At 31.1% G+C, this 25,524-nt stretch overlaps 2 protein-coding genes across 5 annotated transcripts; one reads left to right on the top strand and one right to left on the bottom strand.

The window, feature by feature from the left end:
• Positions 1-25,524, bottom strand: LOC143073355 (galactocerebrosidase-like). Of its 4 annotated transcripts, none has more exons than XM_076248828.1 (18): positions 25,352-25,524; positions 24,518-24,586; positions 22,333-22,396; positions 21,725-21,813; positions 20,954-21,118; positions 19,388-19,426; positions 18,208-18,335; positions 17,200-17,317; positions 16,678-16,715; positions 16,037-16,161; positions 15,141-15,280; positions 14,521-14,610; positions 13,709-13,795; positions 12,919-13,060; positions 12,186-12,363; positions 5,715-5,884; positions 851-927; positions 1-232 (listed from the first exon to the last, which is right to left on the bottom strand). In XM_076248828.1, exons 1-18 carry the CDS (start codon positions 25,490-25,492, stop codon positions 17-19), a joined length of 2,076 nt encoding a protein of 691 aa, XP_076104943.1. In that variant the 5' UTR covers positions 25,493-25,524; the 3' UTR covers positions 1-16. The 4 variants fall into 4 exon arrangements, with proteins under 4 accessions (XP_076104943.1, XP_076104942.1, XP_076104941.1 ...); XM_076248827.1 differs by lacking the exon at positions 12,186-12,363 and adding an exon at positions 10,517-10,694; XM_076248826.1 differs by lacking the exon at positions 12,186-12,363 and adding an exon at positions 11,817-11,994 and having other exon boundaries at positions 25,352-25,523.
• Positions 1,849-3,613, top strand: LOC143073356 (uncharacterized). The gene has a single exon (XM_076248830.1). The coding sequence runs from the start codon at positions 1,865-1,867 to the stop codon at positions 3,557-3,559; it is 1,695 nt and encodes a 564-aa protein (XP_076104945.1). The 5' UTR covers positions 1,849-1,864; the 3' UTR covers positions 3,560-3,613.

The following is a 25,524-nucleotide window of genomic DNA, read 5'->3' as shown; positions in this document are numbered from 1 at the left end:
TTAATTAGCTGTATTTTTATGGTTTATGCTTTGGTACAAAATACAATGTTTCATCAATATGTTCTTCATACGAAATATCTGTAGATTTATTTGTATCAAAGATATGTAAGTTATCAAAGTCTGCTATACCATAGGATGATGTTCCTATACCTATAAAACCACTCAGAGGAGCTTTGTCTATAGCATGTTCAAATGTTAACTGGCCATTAACACTTCCTCTCAATTGATATCCCTGAAATAAAGAAAGACAAGTAGAACATATATTTATTACAAGGCTGCTATACTTTTAAACATTGAAATGTGAAAAACAATTACCAATACTATTATAGGACACTCTATGTTCTGTAAAGCTACTAATTTTCATGAGATCCACTCTTGATATCATTATGTCTTAAACATGTGGAAATTGACATATTGAACTACAAGTACAATGTACTATATTACACATAGTTCTTGAACAAAATAGACATGAGGGAAGCCTTAGACAAAAAGATATTTTACACACATTCTTCAAAAACATCGTCGCAAACTATGTTTTTGGGTTTAGACTTTGCTCATATCTACTTATTAAAGACACAATCTTAAAATGAGGCTTTTTTAGAAGTTTCTGTAGTTTTGCACTAAATGAAAGATGAAGTTTAAAGCCTTAAAGCAAATATGTAATATTCAAAAATATATATACTAATGTCTGGGAGACTATGAACATCAGAGGGATGTTACTTGGGAGATTAATCAAGAAAATGTCTATATCCCCAAAAAATAATCATTTGTGTTTTTGTTCTCTTGTACAAACATGTATCTGAGGTAAATAAAGCATACACATTCCAAGCTATGAAGTATATAATATTACCTCCACAATAAGTTCAAGGTTATTCCATCCATCTTGCAAGTTTGATATAGATCCTTTAGCAACTAACTGAGTTCTTGCTGGAATAACAAAAAAATATCTGAATTTATTCATCTGTAAAGGTAAATATTACTATTTCCAGTAAATGATTCATAAAAACAAAATGTTTTCTTAGTCATTTGCAGTAAATTTGTATTATTTTGACAAAGGGTGTAATATTTGTAAACAGGTTTATTCAATATGTAAATACACAGAATATCATAAATTTTAAATTTCATGAAGTACCAAATCTCTTATTTTAGAGAAAAATAGACTTAGTGTAAAGAAACCTCTCATTTGACACTAAAAGTTACTTCAGGTAAAACTAAAATCGTTATACATATTTCTTTTTTTTCATAGAAATGTGTTACTTTCGAGGTGTTACTAACTATATATCTGTTCTTAAATCGATTTTGAATCGGCTATAATTCTGAAATTCATTTTGGAAGGAAAATTACTGATTTCAATATTTTTCACCCACATTTTCTTCTCAGCAATTAATTGGAAAGGTAGAATAACCTACAATTGTTCTCTAAAGAGTTAGTCTTTAAAAGTTTTCTTACAATCTTTAATTGAACCTACCCGGTATACATTTGTAAACCTATTCTTTTTTTAAATATTTAATTTTTTATCCTTTCCATAATTGATATCTAAAATAAACAGCTATTATCTTAAAATTTATAAAACCTTACCTCTGTGTATTTATCACCCATTTAAAATTGATAAAAAAATATTGTGTAGATAAGTGCACTTCACTAATAATCAATTATTTAAAAACTGTAAATAACAGACTCTTTAAACAGTCATTGAACTATAACCTATAATTTAAACTGAAGACAATTGCAATATTCTATTACACGTCTATATATAACAGTATATACAGATAAAGATATCTTAAAAATCTAACCTTGGATAAGGCTAACAAAGAGATCACCTGATCACAATCAAGGAAGTAATATACATGTATCGGACTTAAAAATGGCGTTTTCACAATCAGTTAGAAAAGGACAAATTCCTATAAATTGTGGATTATGTGAAACTGATAGACCCATTAAATGGAAGTGTTTAGACTGTGACCTTTTATTGTGTAATCATTGTAAGGAGAAAGTACATTTGAGAGTGAAAACTGCAAAGGATCACAGGATAATTGATATCAAAGAAATTGGATTACATAAAGAAGAACTAGATTTTGCAAACATTCCCTGTCAGGACCATACTGGACAATATACATGTCTTTATTGTAAGACGTGTGACACTCTTGTTTGTCCAACCTGTGTAGCAAAAGTTCACAAGAAACATGATCTAACAGAAATTCAGGAAGGATATGATATAAAAATAGACAAGTTGAAAAAAGGACAAAGTAAAATTCAAAAGAACAGGAAAGAAATAGTTTTGAGAAAAGAACAGATTAGCAAACTTTTGTTGGCAGAAAGTACTAAATACAACCAGGTTACGCAATATATTAATGAGCATGAACACTCTGTCAAGGCAACAGTTGAAAGGTACTTTAAAAAACTCAGAGATGAGTTAGATCAGAATCAAAGCACTGTTTCTAACACAATCAAATCTGATTTAAATGCCGTCTCAGTTATACTAAAAGAAGCTGATGATAAAAACAACAAAGTCCAGGAATTCATTCAAATAAGCAATGCCTCCAAGTTCTTTACAGAAGCCAGCAATTTAGAAAAATCTGTTGACATGCAAATGCCAAAACTAAGATCAAGTTATGGCTCTATACCAAACTTCATTCCCAGGGAGATCACTCAGTCTAACATTGGAGTGCTGGAATATGAGGAAAATCCCTCTCATCAACCCCATATCAATCTGGAAAAAAATAAACAATATCAAACTGTACTTGAGGTTATAAAATTTGTATGCTTATCTACTGATCAGTCCTTGTGGATAAGTTCTGGTACTTTAGGTTCAGTTCAAAAAGTGAAACCTGATGGAACAAAACTAAAGGTACTATCCAGTTATGATATTAAGGTCTATGGTATGGCTGTTACTCAATCAAATAATCTACTTCTATGTACTGAGGGATCAAGACTACAAGAAATCAGTAGTAATATGGGTAAACTTACAGACACAGTATATAATGTGTACCCATTCCTTCCCGGAGCAGTCCATATCACCAGTGACAATAAAGTTCTAGTGGGATGCGTTAATAAAGACTTTCCTAAACAAGGAAGAAGAGTTGTAATAATAATGAATAAGAAAGGAGGTCAAGAGAGAGTCTATGAACAGGATGAATATAAAAAACCTATATTCACTATTCCCAGCAGTATAAACACCACTGGTAATGGGAATATTCATGTGGTGGATAGTGTAAGTTCTGACATGGGCAGAGTAGTAGTGTTAGGACAGGGTGGTGATATAATCAATATCTATACAGGAGATACAGATATCAACAAGGACATACCATTCCAACCAACAGGCATAGTGACAACACCTAGAGACAATGTAATTGTAGCTGATCTGGATACTTGTACACTTCATATCCTGAACAATGTTGGTCTGCTGATGACATATTATAAAACAAGTGACATAAACATAATCTACCCACTTTCTCTTGCATTTTCTCAAACAGGACAACTCTACATAGGATGTAGTAAACCAAAAGGCAGCAAAAGCAAGGACGCCACAATGTATGAAGTGACCATATCAGGATGTTAAAACATTCCATATATATTGTCTTTTATATATGTACCATAAAATGTTTTAAGTGTACTGACAGTGACTTAATATTAATATCTCAGAAGTCTTTCCTTTTTATGAATATAAGATTTGGGTAAACTTCAATAAGACAGCAACCCCACAACTTTACTTCAGATAGTGATTGTGTATTTTTAATCAAATAAGATTAATTCATATACATTTATTTTTTACATATAAAAATATTCTTTGTTTGGCATAATAGTAGATTCAGAACTAAAGAACATAATTTTTAAACTTTTTTTAAAAGAATTTCTTTTACATTTACTACATATTGTATATTATTTCCATACAGTTTTGTTCTTACTTATGAATGAAAAGGAGATGTGGGATACATTTCTTTGACTTGAGCTTAAACAGTTGTGAATAAATTTATAAATGACTTTCTGCCATTAACATCAAATTCTCCACCCAACATAACAAGAGTGCACACGCTAAAATGTCTCGCCTTCTATACTAACCATAGATATTATGTTGATAGTTCTTAATATAAAGCTGTACTATAAACTTAACATAATCCAAGAAAATGAGGTTAAAGGTTGGATAAATCAAACTGGAAATTAATACATGTACACCATACAAATATTCCATATACCAAATATGCTTTAAATATACATGTTGTTGACCTATTGCATATCTAAGAAACAAACTTAACCAGGAAAACTAAACATTGATCAATGAACTATGAAAATGAGATCAAGGTCAGATAAATCCTGCCAGACAGACAAGTATATCTTACAATCATTACATGCTTTAAATAAAATAGTTGACCTTTTGCATAAAGTATCTTAAAAACAAACTTAACCAGGAAAACATAAGATTGACCAATTGCAATGAACCATAAAAATATGGTCATGGTCAGATGATAATTGCCAGACATATACACCTTACAATCATTTCATACACCAAATATAGTAGACCTATTGCATACAGTATCAGAAAAATAGACCAAAAAAACAAATTCAAAATTGAGCAATGAACTGTAAAAATGTGGTCAATGTAAAAAAAAAACAAAAACATTCCAGGCTAACATGTACATCATAAAATATTTTCATACACCAAATATTGTTGATCTATTGCTAAAAGTGTTTGTTAAACAGACCAAAACACAATAAAATGATTTGCTAAGTGCAGCCTGATACGACTGCAGATGTTAAACCCTGAACAGTTTGGGCAAATTTGGACACAATATTCAAGCTTAATACTGTCTGAATTCAATTGTGATCAAATTTTTAACATAGTATAGGTTTCTGACACAAAATGAATGTCAAGATCTTACAAATCTATTGCGCAATACTGTACAATTAAAAATTCTTCTTGAAAATTTTCAAAAAACATTTGAACCCCTTAAAAAAAATTAGAACCCCCCAAACTTTTGAATCCCCCCTTGGAACAATTACCCCCACACTGAATCCCAGCCTTTCCTTTGTAGTATGGAACCTTGTAGTACAATTTCAGAGAGATCCATACCCTGAAACACAAGTTATTGTCTTGAAACTAGAAAAATGCCTGTTTTTGGCCATTTTTCTGCCCCTTATTCCTGCATGAATTCGACAATTACCCCCAAGCTCAATCTCAGCCTATCTTTTGTGATATGGAACCTTGTGGTATAATACTTCTGTGTCTCCATAAACTTACACACAAGTTATTGTCCAGAAACTACAAAAATGCTTGTTTTTGGCCCCCCTATTGGCCCTAAATTCCTAAACATCGGACTCAGACTTCTTTTAAATTAAGTTTTACTTTGCGTATTGATATGTGTTTCTTTATTCTTCATTGGCTAGAGGTATAGGGGTAGGGTTGAGGTCTCACAAATCATTTTAACCCCACCACAAGATTTTCTGGCTGTGTTGAAAATACATTGGTGGCCTTCCGCTGTTGTCTGCTCTTTGGTCGAGTTGTTGTCTCTTTGACATATTCCCCATTTCCATTCTCAATTTTATTGATAAAGGCAGCAAAATGTAACCCAGAGGAAAGTTGTTAAAAGAGCACAGCATTAAACAAATGTATCATATAGTTTTATGAACAGTGTAGTAAGATTAAAATATGTGTAAATAATAAAATACACAATGTGAAATCACAAGTAACAATCAAATAATTACTACTAAAAACTTACACAAGTCATAAGTTAAGTAAAACATCTTGGTTGCTGGAAAGATATAAAAGAATACACCATTGGCATAAAATGACTGACATCCTCCTTTATCTACCCTGGCAGCCAGGAATACTCCATCCGTACCATTCTCTTTACCTATCTGTACATCTACTGATACAGAAATGTCTGTCCTACAAAATATTTATTGTGTGAAGTATTTCATATCCTACAAACATACTTCATTTATATGACAATAAAGTGATAACAGTTAAAGCTGTTAAAATCAAACAGTGCTTTCTATCATTGATATTTAAATTATGTAAACATCTAAAGAGTTTTCATAAAATAGCTTATGTATGAACAACGAAAATTTGACTGGACATATAAATGGATAAATTTACAGACAGAAAACTAGTTTATTTATACTTTGTAATTTGTGGATAGGGCTTCTAAAAGGGTTAACCTGTTGCCCAATTCAATATATTTTGATTAAAATATCATTTAAGGGCATACGATACAGTAGAGATCCCTCGTTGATTTTTTCTTAAAATTTTGATAGAAGGTCAATTTCAATGTGTACTTTTCAAATATGCAAAGAAAAAAGTACCTTCATGACTTACTTTTTGAGATAATTTGGTTCGAAATTTGCATATTTGGAAGAAAATCCCTGAAATTTCATTAATAATGACTCTTAAAGAAAGTAACAATACTTTTGAACGAAAAGTCATAACTTAACCGGTTTTTTTGTAAAATATTCCCTTGATTCATGGCATCAACATACTGAAACAAGTATAAGGTTAAATCAAATCATCATGTTCCGGATTTTGATTGCTATATCCGAAATAAAGAAATTGACCATATTTTTGTGTCTTTTCGGAAGTGCAGAAAAAATTTGATCGTTGATTTTTTCCTGAAATTTTGGCGGAGTGTTCTTGAAACAGTACTTGATTGATTGCAAAAGAAAAAAATTGGGGTCCATGTGCTTGTTTTTTCAATAAAAGCCATATACCTTAATTTTTACGACGTCTGTCAGTATGGCGATAAATTACGTTAAATTAAGTTTTAATCGCAACAACCTCGTGTAATCATTCCCGCCGTACACGAGTTCGATGTCAAGTATATGCAGGTGTTTTTCAAAGCGTTCATACAAAAATTTATAAGATGGTTAATCATAAAATGGAAAAATATTTTTGCTAAACATTTACGAAACGAAATTTGGACAGGAACCTTTTCATAATATAAAAAAAAAAGACTATAAAAATGATTCTAGCAGATTGCTTTATCAGATATACGGCAAAAAAGAAAATCTGATAGAAGTATAAAGGTGCATCTCCGTCCGACATTAGTTCTAAATTGCTTCATGTACTGTAAGGGGATAGATAACATTATTGACATGACAAAATGTGAACCAACTATACATTAAGTGAGGCGATACCATAAATTGACAACAGTACAACCTTAAACAATGACAAAACCGATACCGTATCGTCAACTTTAAAAGGTTCCGACGTACTTTGATTTTCTTTTTTTTACATTCGAAAGATAGTCATCTTTCAAATTTGAATTATAATCAGTACTTCTTGTTTTATAATAAGAGCTGTTTTGTGCAATTTAAATCATGCCATTATTGCCTAAATCGACCGAAAATGAAGTTGTAATATACTATTTCATAGGAAGTACAGTAGCCGGTATAAGAGAATAATATTGAACGATGTCTTTATCAATAGATAAGTTACATAACCTTTTTTACGGCGTATACGTATGAATATTGGCGTATTTGTTTGTCTAGAAGTAGAGCTATATTGAAAACACTTTGTTCGTCTGTCCGATCGTCTAACTATACGACGAGTTTTAACGTGTGTACACTTTCTTATCTGTCTGTCTGCAATTAGTATACATTTGCCGATACTTCAATTTTTATCTCTCAATACATTGAAGTACAATAGGGACATGCTTATACAAATAAGTAGACGTGGTATGATTACCAATGAGGCAAATCTCAATCAGAAACCAAATGGCTAAACGACTAGTACATCGGACGGCCTTCAACAATGAGTAAAACCCATACCGCATAGTAAGCTATGAAAGGCCCCTACATGACAAATGCAAAACAACTCAAACGGGAAACTTACGGCCTGATTTAAGTACAAAACAATGAACAAAATACAAATATGATGAACATGATACCAAAAGACACCATTTAATTACAAGCCCTTTTAACAGCATTTGAACGGGCGTTTTCTTGTTTTGGTCTATTACATCCAGTGTCATATACAAAATGAATACAACTAATTACAAACAAACTAACGTGTGACAATTCTGCATCTATTGGTAATATTTTGCTTAAATTCAAACCAAAAACGACACAAATATATTTTTTTTTGAAATTTTTTTAACGGACTTTTATTGACAGTTTTTCTACATACACATACAATATTATATGTTTTTAAAATATCCGAATTAAAATCGGCTATTTTTTTTTTATGTACCAATTTCAAGTCTAGAACAGGATGAGACACTCTCTTTATTTATTATTTTATTTACGAATAGGGGTGTTATGCGACCTTGTCCACCAATGAGGGTCTCGCACATGCAGTCGGTTTTGTTATTTCATTGATAGTCTGTTAAATATGAAATGTTCTTATTAGGAAACGGATTAATATAAGCTAAGAGCTTGTTTCTGGATCCTATTAATTATTTCACATGTATTATTATGTAAATGCCTATGTATGTACCTGAATATAATTAATAAAATATGTTTACACTAAATTTGGCCTTACAATGACAATTCTCCGTAAAATTTGGAGGCTGCCAAATGCTAAACAAGAAAAGAAAAAAAGACACAAACTTAACTATTTTGATTCTGATGTTTTTCAATTCAAGATAGTATTGTTTACTTCGAATTCATTATCAATAATTGAAAATAACTGTTCTCGTCATGAAAAATATTGCACAGCTGTACAACACGCCGTAGTTATGCCTTTTGTGTATGGATTTCAACACCAAACCCGATTCGGTCACCCTACGCGCCATACATTTTGTTAAATTTTTCTCATTAATCACGGGTTCATACGTTAAGTTTTCTCATTCTTTAAGTTTCATTAAAATAACATTTGAATGTCATAAATATGCAATTATATATTTGCCGCTGGATGTTAAGCAGCTACCAATACTCATTATTAAATATTGCAGGTCGTTTTGTTCCGAATTGTGTTATTGGTTAAATGTTTTTCAGCATGTTACAGTTTAAGCAACGAATAGTAAGATAGACCCCAATTCCTTGAAATTTTTCTTTCTCTACGTTAAGCAGATTCCGCTGGGCCGTGCTGTTTTGGCAGTTATTCAGTGCCAGACTAAAAAGCTCCACAATTCTTCTTCCGTCTTTCCATGTTATACTGTCAGTACTCTCTTCTGTGTCTATCACCATTTCTTCAATTTCGTCATGCAAAATTGTATTTGATTTATTGTATTTCCTTTAATCTCACTGCTTTTCGGCGGATTTCTCCGCCTTTTAGAAACGGCATGACCACTTTTTTAGCAGGTACTTTTTTGAAATTCGCGCAATCGAATGACGTCAGTGAATATTCCGCGAAATATGACTTCTTTTCAAGCAAAGTCGCGAAATGTTAACGTTCTGATTAGAAACATCGCGAAATTACAACGTTCTGGTTACCAACATCGCGAAAACAACATGAACAGTTTTGAAAACGTTATTATCTGCCCCTGCTACTGTATCGTATTCCCTTAACTAAACAATAACTCATAAAGACATATAAAGTTGTGCAGCAAATCTGAAGTTAATATTAGAATGTTGCTTACTGCCATACACTCATAATGTTTGAAACAATTTCCAAAGGTTTCAATGTTTTTTTTATAAATCATAAGAAACAAATAAACTTTATGCAATATGAAGGCTGTATATAAAAGCTAGGGAAGCACAATAGGTGTCCTAAAAGGAGGTTCCTATTATACAAAGGCTAAAATCACAAATTTTGTTCAGTAATAGAATATGTTTACAGTGCTCCTGTAGACAGTGATATGCTGATTATTTTATGTTGTTCCTGTTAAGACAAGATACTGTGGATTCATTATTATTCTCTGGATACAAATTTTCATGGATTTAGTGGGTACAGATGAACTACGAAATTAAATGTAAAACTGATCACAAATATTTTATAGGCTTGTAGGCAGACTTTGGCAAAATCATGAAATCAAATATCCACAAACATGTAAGTTTTCATTCATCCATGAACATTGGTACCATTGATATAAATGAATCCATAGTAAACGCCATAAAACTTTATTATTTCAAATTTCTGTTTTTCCTATATTTCAATAAAAGAAGACCAGATTTCTTACATTCCTGATACATGTATATAGTCGACAAGTGTAAATACACACAATAATCATGATAATGTACTTAATTAAAAGGATAAATATATGAAAAAATATTCACAAGAGGTTACATGTTAACAGAGCAACATTAAATGTGCTAAACAAAACATCTAAAATTTATGGAAGAGCGGCGGGGATGGTGGTGGCTGTATAAACTTTGATAAGACACAAGACCTGGCAGTAACAATGTTAAACGATCAATGATGTCATAATTAATTAACAGCCAATCAAAAACCTTGAAAATCAGAACTAAAAATAACTGTCTTATAGATAAGTCTATAGCAACAATTTAACAACATAAACATGACTTATATACTTATAAGTCTTAATATAATAAATGGTGCAAGGGGATTTTGATCAATAATTTTAATGGTAAAGAGTGCTGGGCAAAAATGAGGTCAGAACAGGGTCATATTATCAAAACATACCAGTTAAAGTTTCCAATTAAGTTGATAGGAAACACTAGATTATTAGGGCACCAGTGAATAGGAGAATGTAGAACTACTTGTCGAAGAATGTTTCCATGTTGTGTATCCTCTGACTTTCTCACTTCAAACACACCAACTTGCTGAGCAAAATTATTTGGATGGGAAACTTCTTCATAAGCTGACAAATAAATTCATCTTTAAAATTACTTTGTTTGGGGAAAATTGGAATGATTATGTTGTATAGCTATCAAAATATTTATGTACATGAGAAATAGAAAATAACACTGTACTGCACAAGAATTTAGTTTCACTCAAGAATGTTCTGTTCCAATAATGTTGCTCAACAAGAAGTTTTATCATGCATGAGATTTATACACAATATATTATTAAAACTGTTTATATATTTGTGCATATTAGTAAGCAATTTTCTACACAACAATAGGTATAACCAAGAAAGGAACTTATCCTGTGTCATCTTATCCCTTCCCATATTCTTAGACCTCCAGACAACTTATAATAATTTGCTACTTTTAAACATGAAGCCATTGAGAAATGATCAGTATAATGCAGATGTTTCATGAAACATTAAACTTTACTTTGTCTGAAATTATCCATGAACCTAAAACTATAATGATGATCAAAATCTTTAGGCCTGAAGGCTCACATCTTAGGTAAACAATTCCATTCCCACTTTTCCCCCTGGCAAATAAGAATTTATTAAATGTGCTCTCAGAAAACAAGGAATAAAAGAAAAAAATAATAATAAGAGAGGTTAAAAAGAAAATTTTAAGTTTTTTTTTTCAAGGGTTAAAATGAGCTAAAGGCTCTAAAGAAAATGTGTCCTGTGTGCATCTTCATCAATGGACACTCTCCAAAAATGAAGGCTAGAATATAACTCATGACCAAAATCTACTTTTTATTGATCTTGTATTGCCTATATTTTTTTCTGCTATCAGTTTCTTTTTTTACTTTTTGCCAAAAACACAAAAAAGGGTAAAAAATGGGCAATCACTCCTGTAATGAGTCTACTAATAATTTCAGCAAAATTTTCTTTCTACATTTCTACTTAGTTTATGGTATGACAATCGTTACAAGTAAGTACTAAGTATGAAGACTGAAAGATGAGTATTTCTAAAGTAAGAACTGAAACAAAGAAGTCAATTTGGATGCTAAAGGTACTTCAGTAGTTTATAATCAATTAAAGATTAAAGAATTCCTAATGATCAATCAAAGCTTTTGATATATTTTTGTTATTCATGCTATATAATAGAAACGAGAAAATAGAGTGATTTCTCCATACCAGCCAAAATCTCCAATAACATTCAGAGTATGGTTATAATAGTCTGCTTTACACCACCAAACTGGGGTCTCTAGGACCATCTGTCTTAAAATTTGTCCATGGTCTCCATTTGATTTTTGAATCTCAAACGCACCCAGTTGTTGTGACAAATATTTAGGTTGAGATGAAACTGCATATGCTAAACAAATGAAACATTGATAAACTTTTTAACTTTCAAATAAAATGGATACAGGGGTACTTTTAATAGAAGTTAATAATCAATTCTGTAGAGGCAAAGTCAAAACTAAAGAATTGATTACAATCAAATAATGCTTATATATCCATGCAACTATTGCAACAAGCTTATATAATCTTTTGATTTCATCGTACCAGCCAAAATCTCCAATGACATTTATAGTATGGTTATAATAGTCTGCTTTACATGTCCATACTGGAGTCTCTAGAACCACTTGTCTTAAAACTAGCCCATGGTCACCATAAGTTTTCTGGACCTCAAATGCACCCAATTGTTGAGACATATATTTAGGCTGAGATGAAACTGCATATGCTAAACAGATGAAACAGTGTAATTTACTATTAAATTATCCAGCTACATGCATATGACAGTTTATATATATTTATTAAGGAAAACATGCAGTGTGTTTGTACTCTTACAGTGAAGCAAAAACAACTTTTTATATTTAATATTAAAACTATGAATGCAGCTGTCATATCATTATCTGGGAGCAGTTTTCTGCCTTTCTAGGAAACACAGAAAGGTTAAACTTCATTTGACTTTCAAAGGATAATGAAGCTTGCATTCAAGAATCAATAAAATGTCTAAATTATAAGATACAATTCAGTTGAGATCCCAGCAATTGTGGCTGTAAGTACATACTCATGTACCAAAAACAAAATGCAACCTGAACACTTATCACATGCAATATATTTTAAAGAAACAAATTCAAGTGCAGCACATAATGTTAATAATTAATGGAAACTTTAACTGTACAATTCCTACTAAAGATAACTTTAAATTTACATTTTGAATTTGGTTGAATTTAAAAAATATAAAATAAGTCAATCTTTGAGAAGCATACTTCACATTAAGCAATACAACTACCTTCAAAATCTTCTTTATAAGGCACAGGAAATGGTTTACCGGGTGGTGGATTAGGATAACTTCCTTTCTGACCTACTTTTATTGTTGTTATGGTTACTACTTGATCTACATCTAATCTCAGATGTATCAATCCATTTGGTACCTAAAATTCAACTGTATCATGTTATAAATGATAATAAAGTAATTGAATGTCATCATATCAATAGTATTGATTTCTTTTAAGTTAATATTAATTGTTGTATTGGTGACAAAGGTTCAAGAGAACTTTTCAGACAGCGGATTTTTATGAAATTTCACAGTTAATGAGTGTGAGAAAAAGTTGTATTCCAGTCCTCGTTTTGCTCTGCTTGATAGCAGAGTAACCAATATAGGTTGTTTTCTACAAATCTATACAAATGTTTTAATCAAAAATTCATACAGTTAATGAGCGTGAGAAAAAGTTGTATTCCAGTCCTCGTTTTGCTCTGCTTGATAGGAGAGTAACCAATATAGGTTGTTTTCTACAAATCTATACAAATGTTTAAATCAAAAATTCATACAGGATCAATGATATGTAACATTATGCCATATTAAAACAGTTTGATAGTGGTTTGAATCCTATCTTATTATCTCCCCTGTTTTCCAGATTTAGACTTTTAATACATTCTCCTTTTAAGGTTTTAAAAAAATCAGCACAACAATAAGCTAAGTTTGCTTTCTTTCTTCCTGAATGTGTTATTTTTAATTGTATATTGTATCAACATTGAATTTGCTTACCCAGTAAATAAACAACTATCTTTATATTTCTAACCTTAATATCGACTTTTTGCATAAATGTATCATTCTTCCCATCAAATCCTAACTGGCTATACCATGCTGTTACTTCTGTTATTTTAGCCTGAAATGAAGAATATTGTATATAAGTACCTTCAGGATAATCATCGAATTCACATCAGGATATGTAATAAATTATTTTGAGGTGGTACTGAATTCAATTTGCAATAAAAGCAGGTCAAAACTGATAACTGTAGTACACCTTGCCTTTTTTAAGAAGGAAAGTGGATGTTTAGACAGTTTGAGCTGTAATTTTTGGCTGTGTAAAAAGGGTAAAGATATGATAAGGTCCCTTTTTTGTCCCCTCTGATTTGAAAAATCAAAAATGCTACCTGCATTAAACTAACATATCCTTACATCAGTTTGTCAGATATCAGTTTTCATAATCATGTCTTACATTTTTGCTTTATCAAACTTCTTGTATTCAATCATGCCAATATGGTCTACAATAAACTGACAAAAAAGCATGATTTTGAGATGTCATCTTTAAAAATCAGATATTAGACCTGCAGACTTTTCAACTTGAAAATTGTCATCAAAATATGTTTTTCAATTCTGACCAAGCTGCCTACAAAGTTATATTTTCTACTTTCAATACTTAAGAATTGCCACCAAGAAGATATTTCGTATTTTCAATATTAAAAAAGGTGCCATCAAGGGAATTTTCAATTCTTACAATAAAATTGAGAACGGAAATAGGGAATATGTCAAAGAGACAACATCCTGACCAAAGGGCAGATAACAGCTGAAGAAAAAAAGCTGTTTTTATAACCTATATTTTACACTTACAAAGCTGCCACCAAGTTTTATGGTGATATTCTGTTGAGCCACTGTATAAGCGGGAAGTGGTGGCCTAACACAAATGGAATGATCATGACTCTGAAAAAATAATTGGCAAAGATATAAAAATCCAATTCCTGTTGTATTTTTTTTTCAAGAATATTTTTTGTAAATGTTTAATATTTTCAAATAACAATATAATCATAGGGCTTCATTATCTGTAAGAACTATCCTGGCTTTGCTATAATTAACCTTCCTGCAATGAAACCAAAATGAATATGGATAATAGATTAAAATGACAGGTTTAACTATGAAAAACGGTCTACACTAAACATTTAATCATTTAAGAAGTATAAGTTTGGACTTTGTCCATCTGGCCAAAACATTATAAAAAAACTCAAAGGAAGGCTCAACAACATTTTTCAAACAGGGTCATGAACTGCCTTAAGTATAAGATTATTACAGTGAAAACTGATGTTTTTTTTTGCTACTTAATTTTTTAAACATTTAATTACTTAGTTCAATGTTTTCGAGTTTCATACATAATGAATATTGGTTATTAGGAATCACAAGAAAGATATCATTACATTTTAATTCAAAAATATGTCCCCCACGTGTTTAATACTTACCATGGTTTCTATGACAATTGTGAGATCTTTGCCATCAGGGCTGATCAAGGAGACATAACTCCCTCCATATTTCAGTTTACCAACACCACTACCATGTGACAGGTATTTCCATCCAGGCAATGTAAACTGGGTTGTATGTGCTATAGGAAATATAAATTAAGGCATACTGTAATAACACTTTGATTTTTTTAGGGAGGAAAGTTAGGTGAGAAGTTTCATAAAAAGTCTCTTAAATTCATTTTCATTGTTTCCAGTTTGAAAAAGTAAGGTTTCTTATAGGTTGTTGTCTCTTTGACACATTCCCCATTTCCATTCTCAATTTCACTTTTTGTTAGGAATATTTTCCAGGTTTATGTATATATATACATAATTTTCACCAATTTATTTCTTTGACATTAGTCCACTATGTCTACATGGATAAAAAAGAATGTGTCTAAGAACAGAAATGCTACAGCTCAAGTTTGCATTTTTCCAAGTAAAAAGGGGCATTACTCTAAAACAGTAAATGACTCACTACATAAATAAGAACTCTGTTTGTGTGTTGTAAATTTAAGCCTTATGTATGATTTCCATAAAATTTGGACAAGACACACTTAAGTTAGAGTGCAGCAGCTAATAACTCACTTCACAAATCAGTACTCTGTCTGTTTGGTTTTCAGCATTGCATACCAGTTTAATAAAATTTGCATTAGGCAAACTGGAGTTACGAGTGCAGAAAAGAAAATGGTTTGAATAGAAATACGGGTAACAATTAATGCCCCTATAGCCTACAGTTTTAAAAAAATAAATTACTGTGTATTCTTATTTCAGTGGATTTAGTAAAGATTTGTTTTTGCAGATATATGAATAAGTTGACAAATAGTGCATATGGCAATGTACAATCTCAGTATGTATACCTGACATCCATATAGGACTATTGACCACATAACTTCCACTCCATGGTGAATTTGCTGTCATAAGACCATTACGTGCATAAGGAAGAGCATCATAGTAACTGGCAATTAAATTCCACGATATAGTTCTACAAAGGAAACATTGCAATTATTTTTACTATAAATTTCATATACAAAAATATTACTATGTCCTTCCTTACCTATGATGTAAACACAAGTACAATTTTTGAACTGGAATTTATTACGTTTCTTCACAAAGTTTGCAAATATTTATCATGTTTGTTTATATTAAAATGTTATAAAGAAATACAATTTGTTTTACTGCAACTACTCAACAAAATTTTTATAATGTGCTATCATGGTTATGTTATGAAGTATATCAAAAACTTCTATTCTATTCATGCTTTCAAATTGACATTTGAGAATTTAATGCATTCTGGGTAATATTTTTAAAAAAAAAGTACACCATTTTTTTTTATTGACTAGCAAAATCCATTACAATGGACATATAACCATTGATGTGACATTATTTCTGTTTTTTTAGTACAAACACCAATAATTTTTAGATTTTGAAACGATAAATTACATAGATTTCAACATACAAAATCTCATAGATTAGATGCCAATATTCTTAGTTTACCTACCCTGTGAATCTTCCATTAACATAGTTCTGATTCAAGAGCTGAAATAACAACATATGTAATGAAGATTAATGCCTATAAATACAACAATGTTAATAGAGCAAATTATAAAACTTCCAATACTACAAATTGATTTTCTTTTGTTGTGTTTTTAATTTCTCGAATAGTATCTCAGCAAAATCCTTAAACCACCTGTGACCACCTCTCTAAAATTAGGATTCAATGAAATACAAATTATATCTTAGAGCATCTATCATGCCTCTAAAGTAGAACAATATTTCACCAAACAAATCATGAGTCAGTTATGAATATGTCCTTTGATAAATGAGAAGCATAAGTTCTAAACTTGAAAGATAACAGTTCTTGCCATTACAGGCTGCAATATTCAAAGTCCTTTTTTTTAACTGCAGTTTAAAAATCCAAAAGAGCCACAAATCTGTACTTGAGATTGAGGCTGTATATCTAAATTCCTATTGAATACAAAAGGATTGCTATTAAAACAGTGCAAGGTCAAGCATGACTCACCCTTGCCCAGCATCCTCCCCCTATATTGTCATTAAATGTACTGAAATCCTCAGATGACCATAACTGTTTCCCTGTCTGAACAGCTGACATGACAGACTCTGTTCCTGGGTAATGCACACTGTAAATAAATAAGCAGCATGATCTTACCCTTAATAGGTGATAGCTCTAGCTTTTTTACCCTTGAGCCAGTAGCTTTAGCTAGATCTAGACTACATCCTTTACAGCCAATATTATTAGATATTTCATGACCATATTCAATATTGTTGATAGTTTTAGCTAGGTGTGAATTATTACTTATATTATTAACAATAAATAAATAATTTAGCTATCATATTATCTTAACCTGATTAGTGCTAGTTATAGCTAAATCTGGTTCATATGCTTGTAGGCAAGATAATTAGCTTACTCATTGTCTTACCCTATATAGTCGATAGCTCTAGCTTGGTTTGAATCATTGCTCTTATCATTGACAATAATTTAGCTATCATATATATCATATCATATTATATAACTCTATACGATAGCTTATGCAACTATATTACCTTTCCCTATAAGGTTGATAGCTTTAGCAAGGTCTGAATCGTTTTAACGGTTAATAGAACTATATATATTGTTAATTAACCCTACATAGTTGATAGCTTTAGCTATTATATAACCTAACCCTATATAGTCGATAGTTTTTCTATCATATGATCTTACCCTATATCGTCGATAGCTTTAGCTATTATATAACCTTACCCTATATAGTTGATAGCTTTTCTATCATATGATCTTACCCTATATCGTCGATAGCTTTAGCTATTATATAACCTTACCCTATATAGTTGATAGCTTTTCTATCATATGATCTTACCCTTTATCGTCGATAGCTTTAGCTATTATATAACCTTACCCTATATAGTCGATAGCTTTAACTATTATATAACCTTACCTTATATAGTTGATAGCTTTTCTATCATATGATCTTACCCTATATAGTCAATAGCTTTAGTGATTATATAACCTTACCCTATATAGTCGATAGCTTTAGCAAGGTCTGAGTCATTGTTAATATCATTGACAATACCCCAGCCTCCATCAGCAGCTACAATCCTAACATGTTGTAAACTGTTGTTATCTAAGACTTTCCTCAACAGCTGAAATATGAGAAAACAATTTGTCATAAGTCATTAAATGATTGAAGTTGTTACTGGTCATAATGTTTTAAATATTTATCTTTTCTTTTTTTTTACAAATGACATGCATAATCATTTTAGTTTCTTGTGTATATTTCGAAGTTAAGTATGACGCCCATTATCACTGAACTACAATACATATTTGTTTAGCGGCCAGCTGAATGACGCCTCCGGGTGCGGGAGTTTCTCGCTGCATTGAAGACCCATTGGTGGCCTTCGGTTGTCGTCTGCTATATGGTCGGGTTGTTGTCTCTTTGACATATTCCACATTTCCATTACCAATTTTATAATACCAATCTGATTGAAATTAAATCCTTAAATTGCTCCCGTTCTGTTAAGTCAATCATCATGTCCTTATCGCTTATACCACATTTTAGCATCGTTTGTTTATGTTTCCTTTGTTGCAATGATTTTCGGTTTCCCAAGCGTGTATTTTCCTGTAAAATGCTTATATTCTTACGTCGTCGTTTTATGACATCAGGTAACTCATTCATAAAAAGCATTTGAAGCGAGAGCAAGATTGGAACACCCCAGGTATTATATTCACATTTGCCACGGGTGTGTACTCAATGCGTTTGAAGGAAGTCATGTTAGAATTGAATAAATAACTCCCAAATGTGAATCTGGAACTAAAATATTGCATTTCAGTATATCATTCTTTAAAGAAATAGATACCAGCAGACAGTAAAGATTTTATAAGATGAATTTTATTAATTGATGTCTGCAAAACTAGAACAACTTCTCTATTCTCAAATAGTAATACTTTTTTCAAAATCAAACATTGAAAAGAAAGGATTTACGTTTTGATTTTGAGGTCTCATTGGCAATTACATTATCACTCCTTATTTTCATATACAGTGTATTATTAGTATTGATATGTACAAATATTTCACATGTATTAATTCTTTAGAGATTGAAAAGCTTTCTTTCTTTTCTGGATGACCATCATGTGTATCTCAAGTTCTAGATATAGATGTCCATTAGATTTTTAGATTATGAGAGTCCTTAATTACCTTAATATATTTCACATCATATGCCTGTTCATTCCAAATCTAAAATACATAAAAAAAAAGGTTCAAACAATCTTATCACCACAATCTGTAAAGTAATACCTATGTTTAGCCAGGGGTGTGGAAATATTTGCTGTGGGCACTTGTCCCTGGGCAAGTAAAATTGTAAAGTTCACTTGTCCGGAAAAAAAGTTACTTGCCCTGATGGTCCCAATAAATATTGAAGTATTTTATTGTAGTTAATATATGATTCTTAGCACTGTTTTGCATCACAAACAAATGAAATCCATTTGTTTATTATGTGTAAAAATTTAGGAAAGTAGGTTAACATCTATGGGACAGAAACCTTACAGCAAACCAACCAATGAAATGACATGCAAAGGTAATTTTTGCAGCAGTTTTTGAATAAAAATTGTAGCCAGTAGGTACATATAATGATATACTAATTTAGAGGACAGTGAGTGAAGAAATGGAAATTAAATAATGGATAAACTATTGAATTTTTTGCTGTTTCTCTCAACTGACACACTTGGTTTTTTTTGTGTTTTTTTTTTTTTTTTGTTAATTGTCTAAGTGATGGGCAATTAAACCGTCCCTTCTATTTACCACTCTGACAACAAATAATGTTGACCTTTGATCTATAAATATAAAGACAAAAAATTTTTTATTTTTTCCGAAATTTCCATCCTAGATAGCCAGGTGCAATCTGATATTCACGATGTCTGAAATTCTCGCTTCCATATTTTTTTTAATACACCTTATCCTCCATTTGCGTTTTAGGTTTTTTACTCGACTCATTACTCTTTTTGCCGTGCTTGCCCGGTGTTTTATAAAGTATTTAGAAATCAATCTATCAATCTGAATCTCGATACAAAATCATATAAAACGACATTTCCGGTACATGATGGATAAAACCTAATCGACGATCCTGTGTCAAAGGACAAAACCAATGCAATGTTACGCGACTCGGGTTAGCATACAATGTACTTATTTTTATTTATTTTGTTAATTGATCTATTTTCGGTATTATGTAATATTCATCGTCATGAACATTGGTGTTTTTACTCGCTGACCATTGGTTTCTTTTACATAAATTTAACATCTTTATACATTTTGAACATGTTGAAATTAATTCTATATTTTTGTTGGATGTGAACTTTGTCTTTTATATTTCTTTACTTGTCCACGGGCAACCCAGACAAAAATAATTACTTGTCCGGTTGTTCAAATGTACGAATCAGGTGAGTCGGGCATAGCATTTCTACACCCCTGTTAGCCTAATACACCTTTCAGCAAAACCAAAAAAAACATCAAAAGATTTGAGAACACATATTAATCTAAACTGGGAATGAAGGGCTGAAAATTTAAAAAAGTTCATATTTATTTTCTTATATATATGGTCATCTACACCGGAATTTTCTATTCCCCCCTTCATGTTTTAAGTTTTATGTGTTAACCATGTCTCTAAAGTTTTTCTAGGCTAACTACTAATGCTGTAAAGTACAAATTACAATTTGCCGATACATAAATTCAATATATTTTATGACTTATATATAGTTATATATTTACCCCAATAAAATCAATAGTTAAATTATGATACTTCTTGGCGCCAAGGACCCATTTGACGATATAATTAGCTGGTAGTTCTATGTCTGTATATGGGTCTCTTGTTCCATTTCCTATCCATCCTGGCCATGCCCAAGGTAGTCCATATAACAAAATATTAGGATTTCTCTGGAATTAGTAAATCAAGTTAAAAGATATCTAGAAATATCCATACCATTCACTTTAAATTAGAGAAACATTTGGAACAAAGTAATATAATTTTTGGGAAAAAAATCATTAAATAACACCTGTTCTAAAAATAAATCAGTTTAATTAATAATTATTATTCATGGTATATTAATTAATTGTGGATTTCATGGATAAAAGGTTTACCATAAATTTAAGTATTCAAAAAGATACTTGCATCCAATGGGTTTAAATGCAAAAATTATTTCAAATATGAAAGTCAAATATCAATGGAAGTTCAATTTTTAGATCTGCCTTCAAATATACCTACATGTAACTAAAATATTAAAGATAAATTTTGTAAGTTGAGATTTTTAATAATAAACATATACAATGTATAATACATGATATGGTTTATCACATCATTTTTGGGGCCTTTTATAGCTTGCTGTTCAGTGTGAACCAAGGCTCTGTGTTGACTGTACCTTAACCTATAATGGTTTACTTTTACATCTTTTGACTTGCATGGAGAGTTGTCTCATTGGCACACATACTACATCTTCCTATATTTTTAAGAAAACAATGTAAACATATAAAAAATATTTAAACCTTTTTAGCTTCTTTCATTAACCACCACTCATATCCTCTGTTATAGTTTTCATCCCAGCTGTTGTGCATGTGGGAAGCCTCTGTTCCTTCTAAAAAAACAAATTTTATAACATGACCACTGATTTACAGTTTTATTCTGATTTTAGTAATGTTACATTTATTGTGGTGGATAATTTCTGTCTATCATTTTAAGACGTTTGATCACCAAGAGATCTTCTGTAAGGGAGAAACCGTTAAAAATACAACTTTCCTTGAATAATCATATGGAATACTATTATAAATATTTTCACCCCTAAGCTTCATGCAATAAAGGAATAAAGAAAATATTATCAAGACTTTTTTCATTACCATAAAAATGAAATTCACAGTTAATACATGCAATATTCTAAACTTTGCTTACAGTTTCTTTTTACAAAGATGGCCAATGGTTTTGTTTTGAACTAAATTTCCCTTTTATTCCTATACTTTAAGACAGCAAATATTCAAAGAATCCAAGCTATCATATAAAATTGAGAAAGGAAATGGGGAATGTGTCAGAGAACAACAACCCGACCATAGAGCATATATACCTACATATACATCTGATAAGAAGTTGACAATAAAAGTACCTGTGCTTTGAGCATCTCCACCAATCTCTACCTTCAGAAGATGTAAACTGGCTCCAAAATTAGGCTAAAAATAAAACAGCTATTACTATGTTTAAAAAAAACACAACTGTATCATACAAAATTATGCTTTTTATCATCTTATAAATCTTCAAATGAAATCCTTTTTTATGAAAAGTGGTTGCTGTTACAAAAAATAATACTTACCGTATATCTCTGAAATAAGACAGCTAACACTACAATGAATAGTTAAAAAGTGTGTTAAAGCACATAACATACTCCTCACGGGAGGATAGTTCTTGATACTCATATGATGAAGACATAATCTTTCATTTTAATTGAGGTCTGGAGCTGGCATGTCAGTAACTGCTAGTAGTCCTTTGTCAATTTATGTATGATAGTATCATTGTCATTTGTTTAGTTTCTTTTGTTTCATATTCTGACATTGGACTCAGACTTCTTTTAAACTGAGTTTTACTGTGCATATTGTTGTGTGTTTGTTTTTTCTACATTAGCTAGAAGTATAGGGGAGGGTTGAGATATCAAAAAACTTGTTTAACCCAGGCGCATTTATGCACCTTTGTCATGTCAGGAGCCTCTGGCCTTTGTTATTCTTGTATGATTTTTAATTTTAGTTTCTTATGTATATTTCAGAGTTTAGTACTAGGTCCATTATCACTGAACTGTAGTATAATTTTTGTTTAGAGGCTAGATGAAGCACATCTCTGGGTGCGGAAGTTTCTCGCTGCATTGAAGATCCATTGGTGGCCTTAGGCTGTTGTCTGCTCTTTGGTCGAGTTGTTGTCTCTTTGACACATTCCCCATTTCCATTCTCAATTCTCAAACAAAATAGTACTTTTCAATGTTTTATAAATCTATAATTCATTGGAAGTTTTTGATGTTCCACATTTTTTAAGTATAATGATGTTTTGCAATGCTGTCTCATTAGTAAACATTTAGTGGCAATCAAATTTGCAGGAGGATTTTGAATTTTTCATTCCCTTGATGTTTAATGCTGATAATTTTTTTTATTGAAAACAGTAACTTATCCCTACCTCCAAGGGGAATTCTAAGTTCAAGATGAACTTATGCTAGTCTTTTATTGTCACACATGTTTTTAATATATTGTTTGCATGAGCTCGAGTATGTTATGTGCTTTAACACCCTTTTTAAACTCATTTAAATGCCTGTTTTTGAGGCGTTCAGTTTATCAAATAAAGAATTTCAACATTTGCTATTATATTTATGTTAAAATGAGCCTGAGAGCTCCTGAATTAATCTTATACATGATAGATGAAAATATATCATGTATATAGCAATTTGTTCACCTAACTTGTATTTCCTATTCATTCAATAACAATGCACAAATCCATCAGATGTTTCAAAGTATAAAAGTATTATCTTTGAAACTCCAATGAATCAACTTCAATACATATTCAAAATGAGAACATGTTAATGTCAATATATGGGGTTGATATTTTCATCTAATGGACAGCTTGCCATGGGCCATTGTTCTTTCTGTGGTCTTTTAGCATCATGGTAATGTTATGCTATATTTTTTTAATGTGATGCTGTCGAATTGGTTTTCACTTAAAGATAATGTTAAGGATATACATGTGATGCATATTGTTGTTTGTAAAAAAAATAGAAGAAAAATATATATAGATTATAGGAAATAAAATTGATCAGGAGTTGTCTCCCATAGACCTAGAACTATAAAGAAATTATGTAATTTCTCCAGGTCACAGTGGCACCCATAACAACTATGTTTTGTCAATAACTTGGTTTATATCAGGTTAATTAGTGTAAATGTGTATTCATGTGGTTTTTTGTTTAAATGTACTTTAATCATTCTAATCATTTTCTGTGCTTTATTTTGTAATTCATTTGATTGTATAGCTCAAATTTTGGGCACCATGATTGGTTAATAAAATAATCTCTATCTATCATGTGATGCTATAATTTTTAGAAACAAGATGGTATTTCAAATTTTCCCAATTACTTGGATGCTAAATAAAAGATCTGGGTAAGAACACAGATAATCATTGAGTTTTAATTATTTTATACAAATGAGTACACAAAAAATAAAAAATCCAAAAAAAAATCTGACATTTTTTTTCAAATGACAATAGTTTTAAACTTGATTTGATTATTTTCATTGCTATAGTGTTTCAATTTGGCACCTTACTTTGAATAAATAATCCAATATTTCATTCCTCTGCTGTTCTTGGTAGTTTTGCAACAGCACTGATGTTGCCTAAAACATAAAATCAACAATTATTTTACACACTTTTTTAACAGCTTATTCTTATCATGTCTTGTACATTCCATAATTTTTACCATTTAACTTTTTATTGTACCGGGTAAGTTAAGCACTAGTAAATCGATACACAGATGGGTCAGAGGCACTTGTCCTATCTACATTGTATATGTGAACCTGTGTTATATAAAGATGTATATTATATGTTTTTTTTCTGAGACAAGTGTTTGTGATTTTGTTATTTTTATAGAAAAGGTACGTATGTATCTTATTACAATTGATTATTCACTCTTTTATAAGGCTCAATTTTTGTTTAGTTATCTAGTTCCATTACGTATAGCTGCAGAACAGTAGCTCTTAGGTCCTTTTGTTATTTTTTTACTACTTGCAGACCATAGAGCTATGGATTTTCCTCTTTCAAAAACATTGAGAATTGCTTGTAAATATATATAATTCTTTTCCTTAGACATTTTTCTAGGATATGACATACCTAATTATGTTTGAATATTCATTTCCTTAACACTGTTATCAAATAGGTTTTGAAAAGGTTTCCATAGTTCTATGGTCAGCAAATAGTAAAGAAAGGACCTAAGAGCTTCAGTTCCGCAAATACACTACGTACAATAGGAGTATTGCTATTATTATAAAACCATCAAAAGACAATCAAAAACAGCAAAATTCTAAATTATATCAGCAGATTTTTTTCAAAGTAAAAGCTGAGACTACAGTAGTCTCAGGTAAAAGGTATAAATTATAATGTACTCCTCCTCCACTGAGGCCTCCTATGCCATCAAATCGTCTTCCTAATCCAGAAGTGTCGTCAACAGGGTATGTCACTTCTTCAGCATAACTATTTGTGCAAAGGTAACATAAAATGCAACAAGCAACCGGTGTCAGAAACATTGTCAACAAACACTGTAAATCACATGATCTGA

Source organism: Mytilus galloprovincialis, chromosome 4 (genome assembly GCF_965363235.1).
Source record: "Mytilus galloprovincialis chromosome 4, xbMytGall1.hap1.1, whole genome shotgun sequence".
NCBI classification, from domain to species: Eukaryota; Metazoa; Mollusca; class Bivalvia; order Mytilida; family Mytilidae; genus Mytilus; species Mytilus galloprovincialis.
This window is presented reverse-complemented; position numbering and strand designations above follow the sequence as displayed.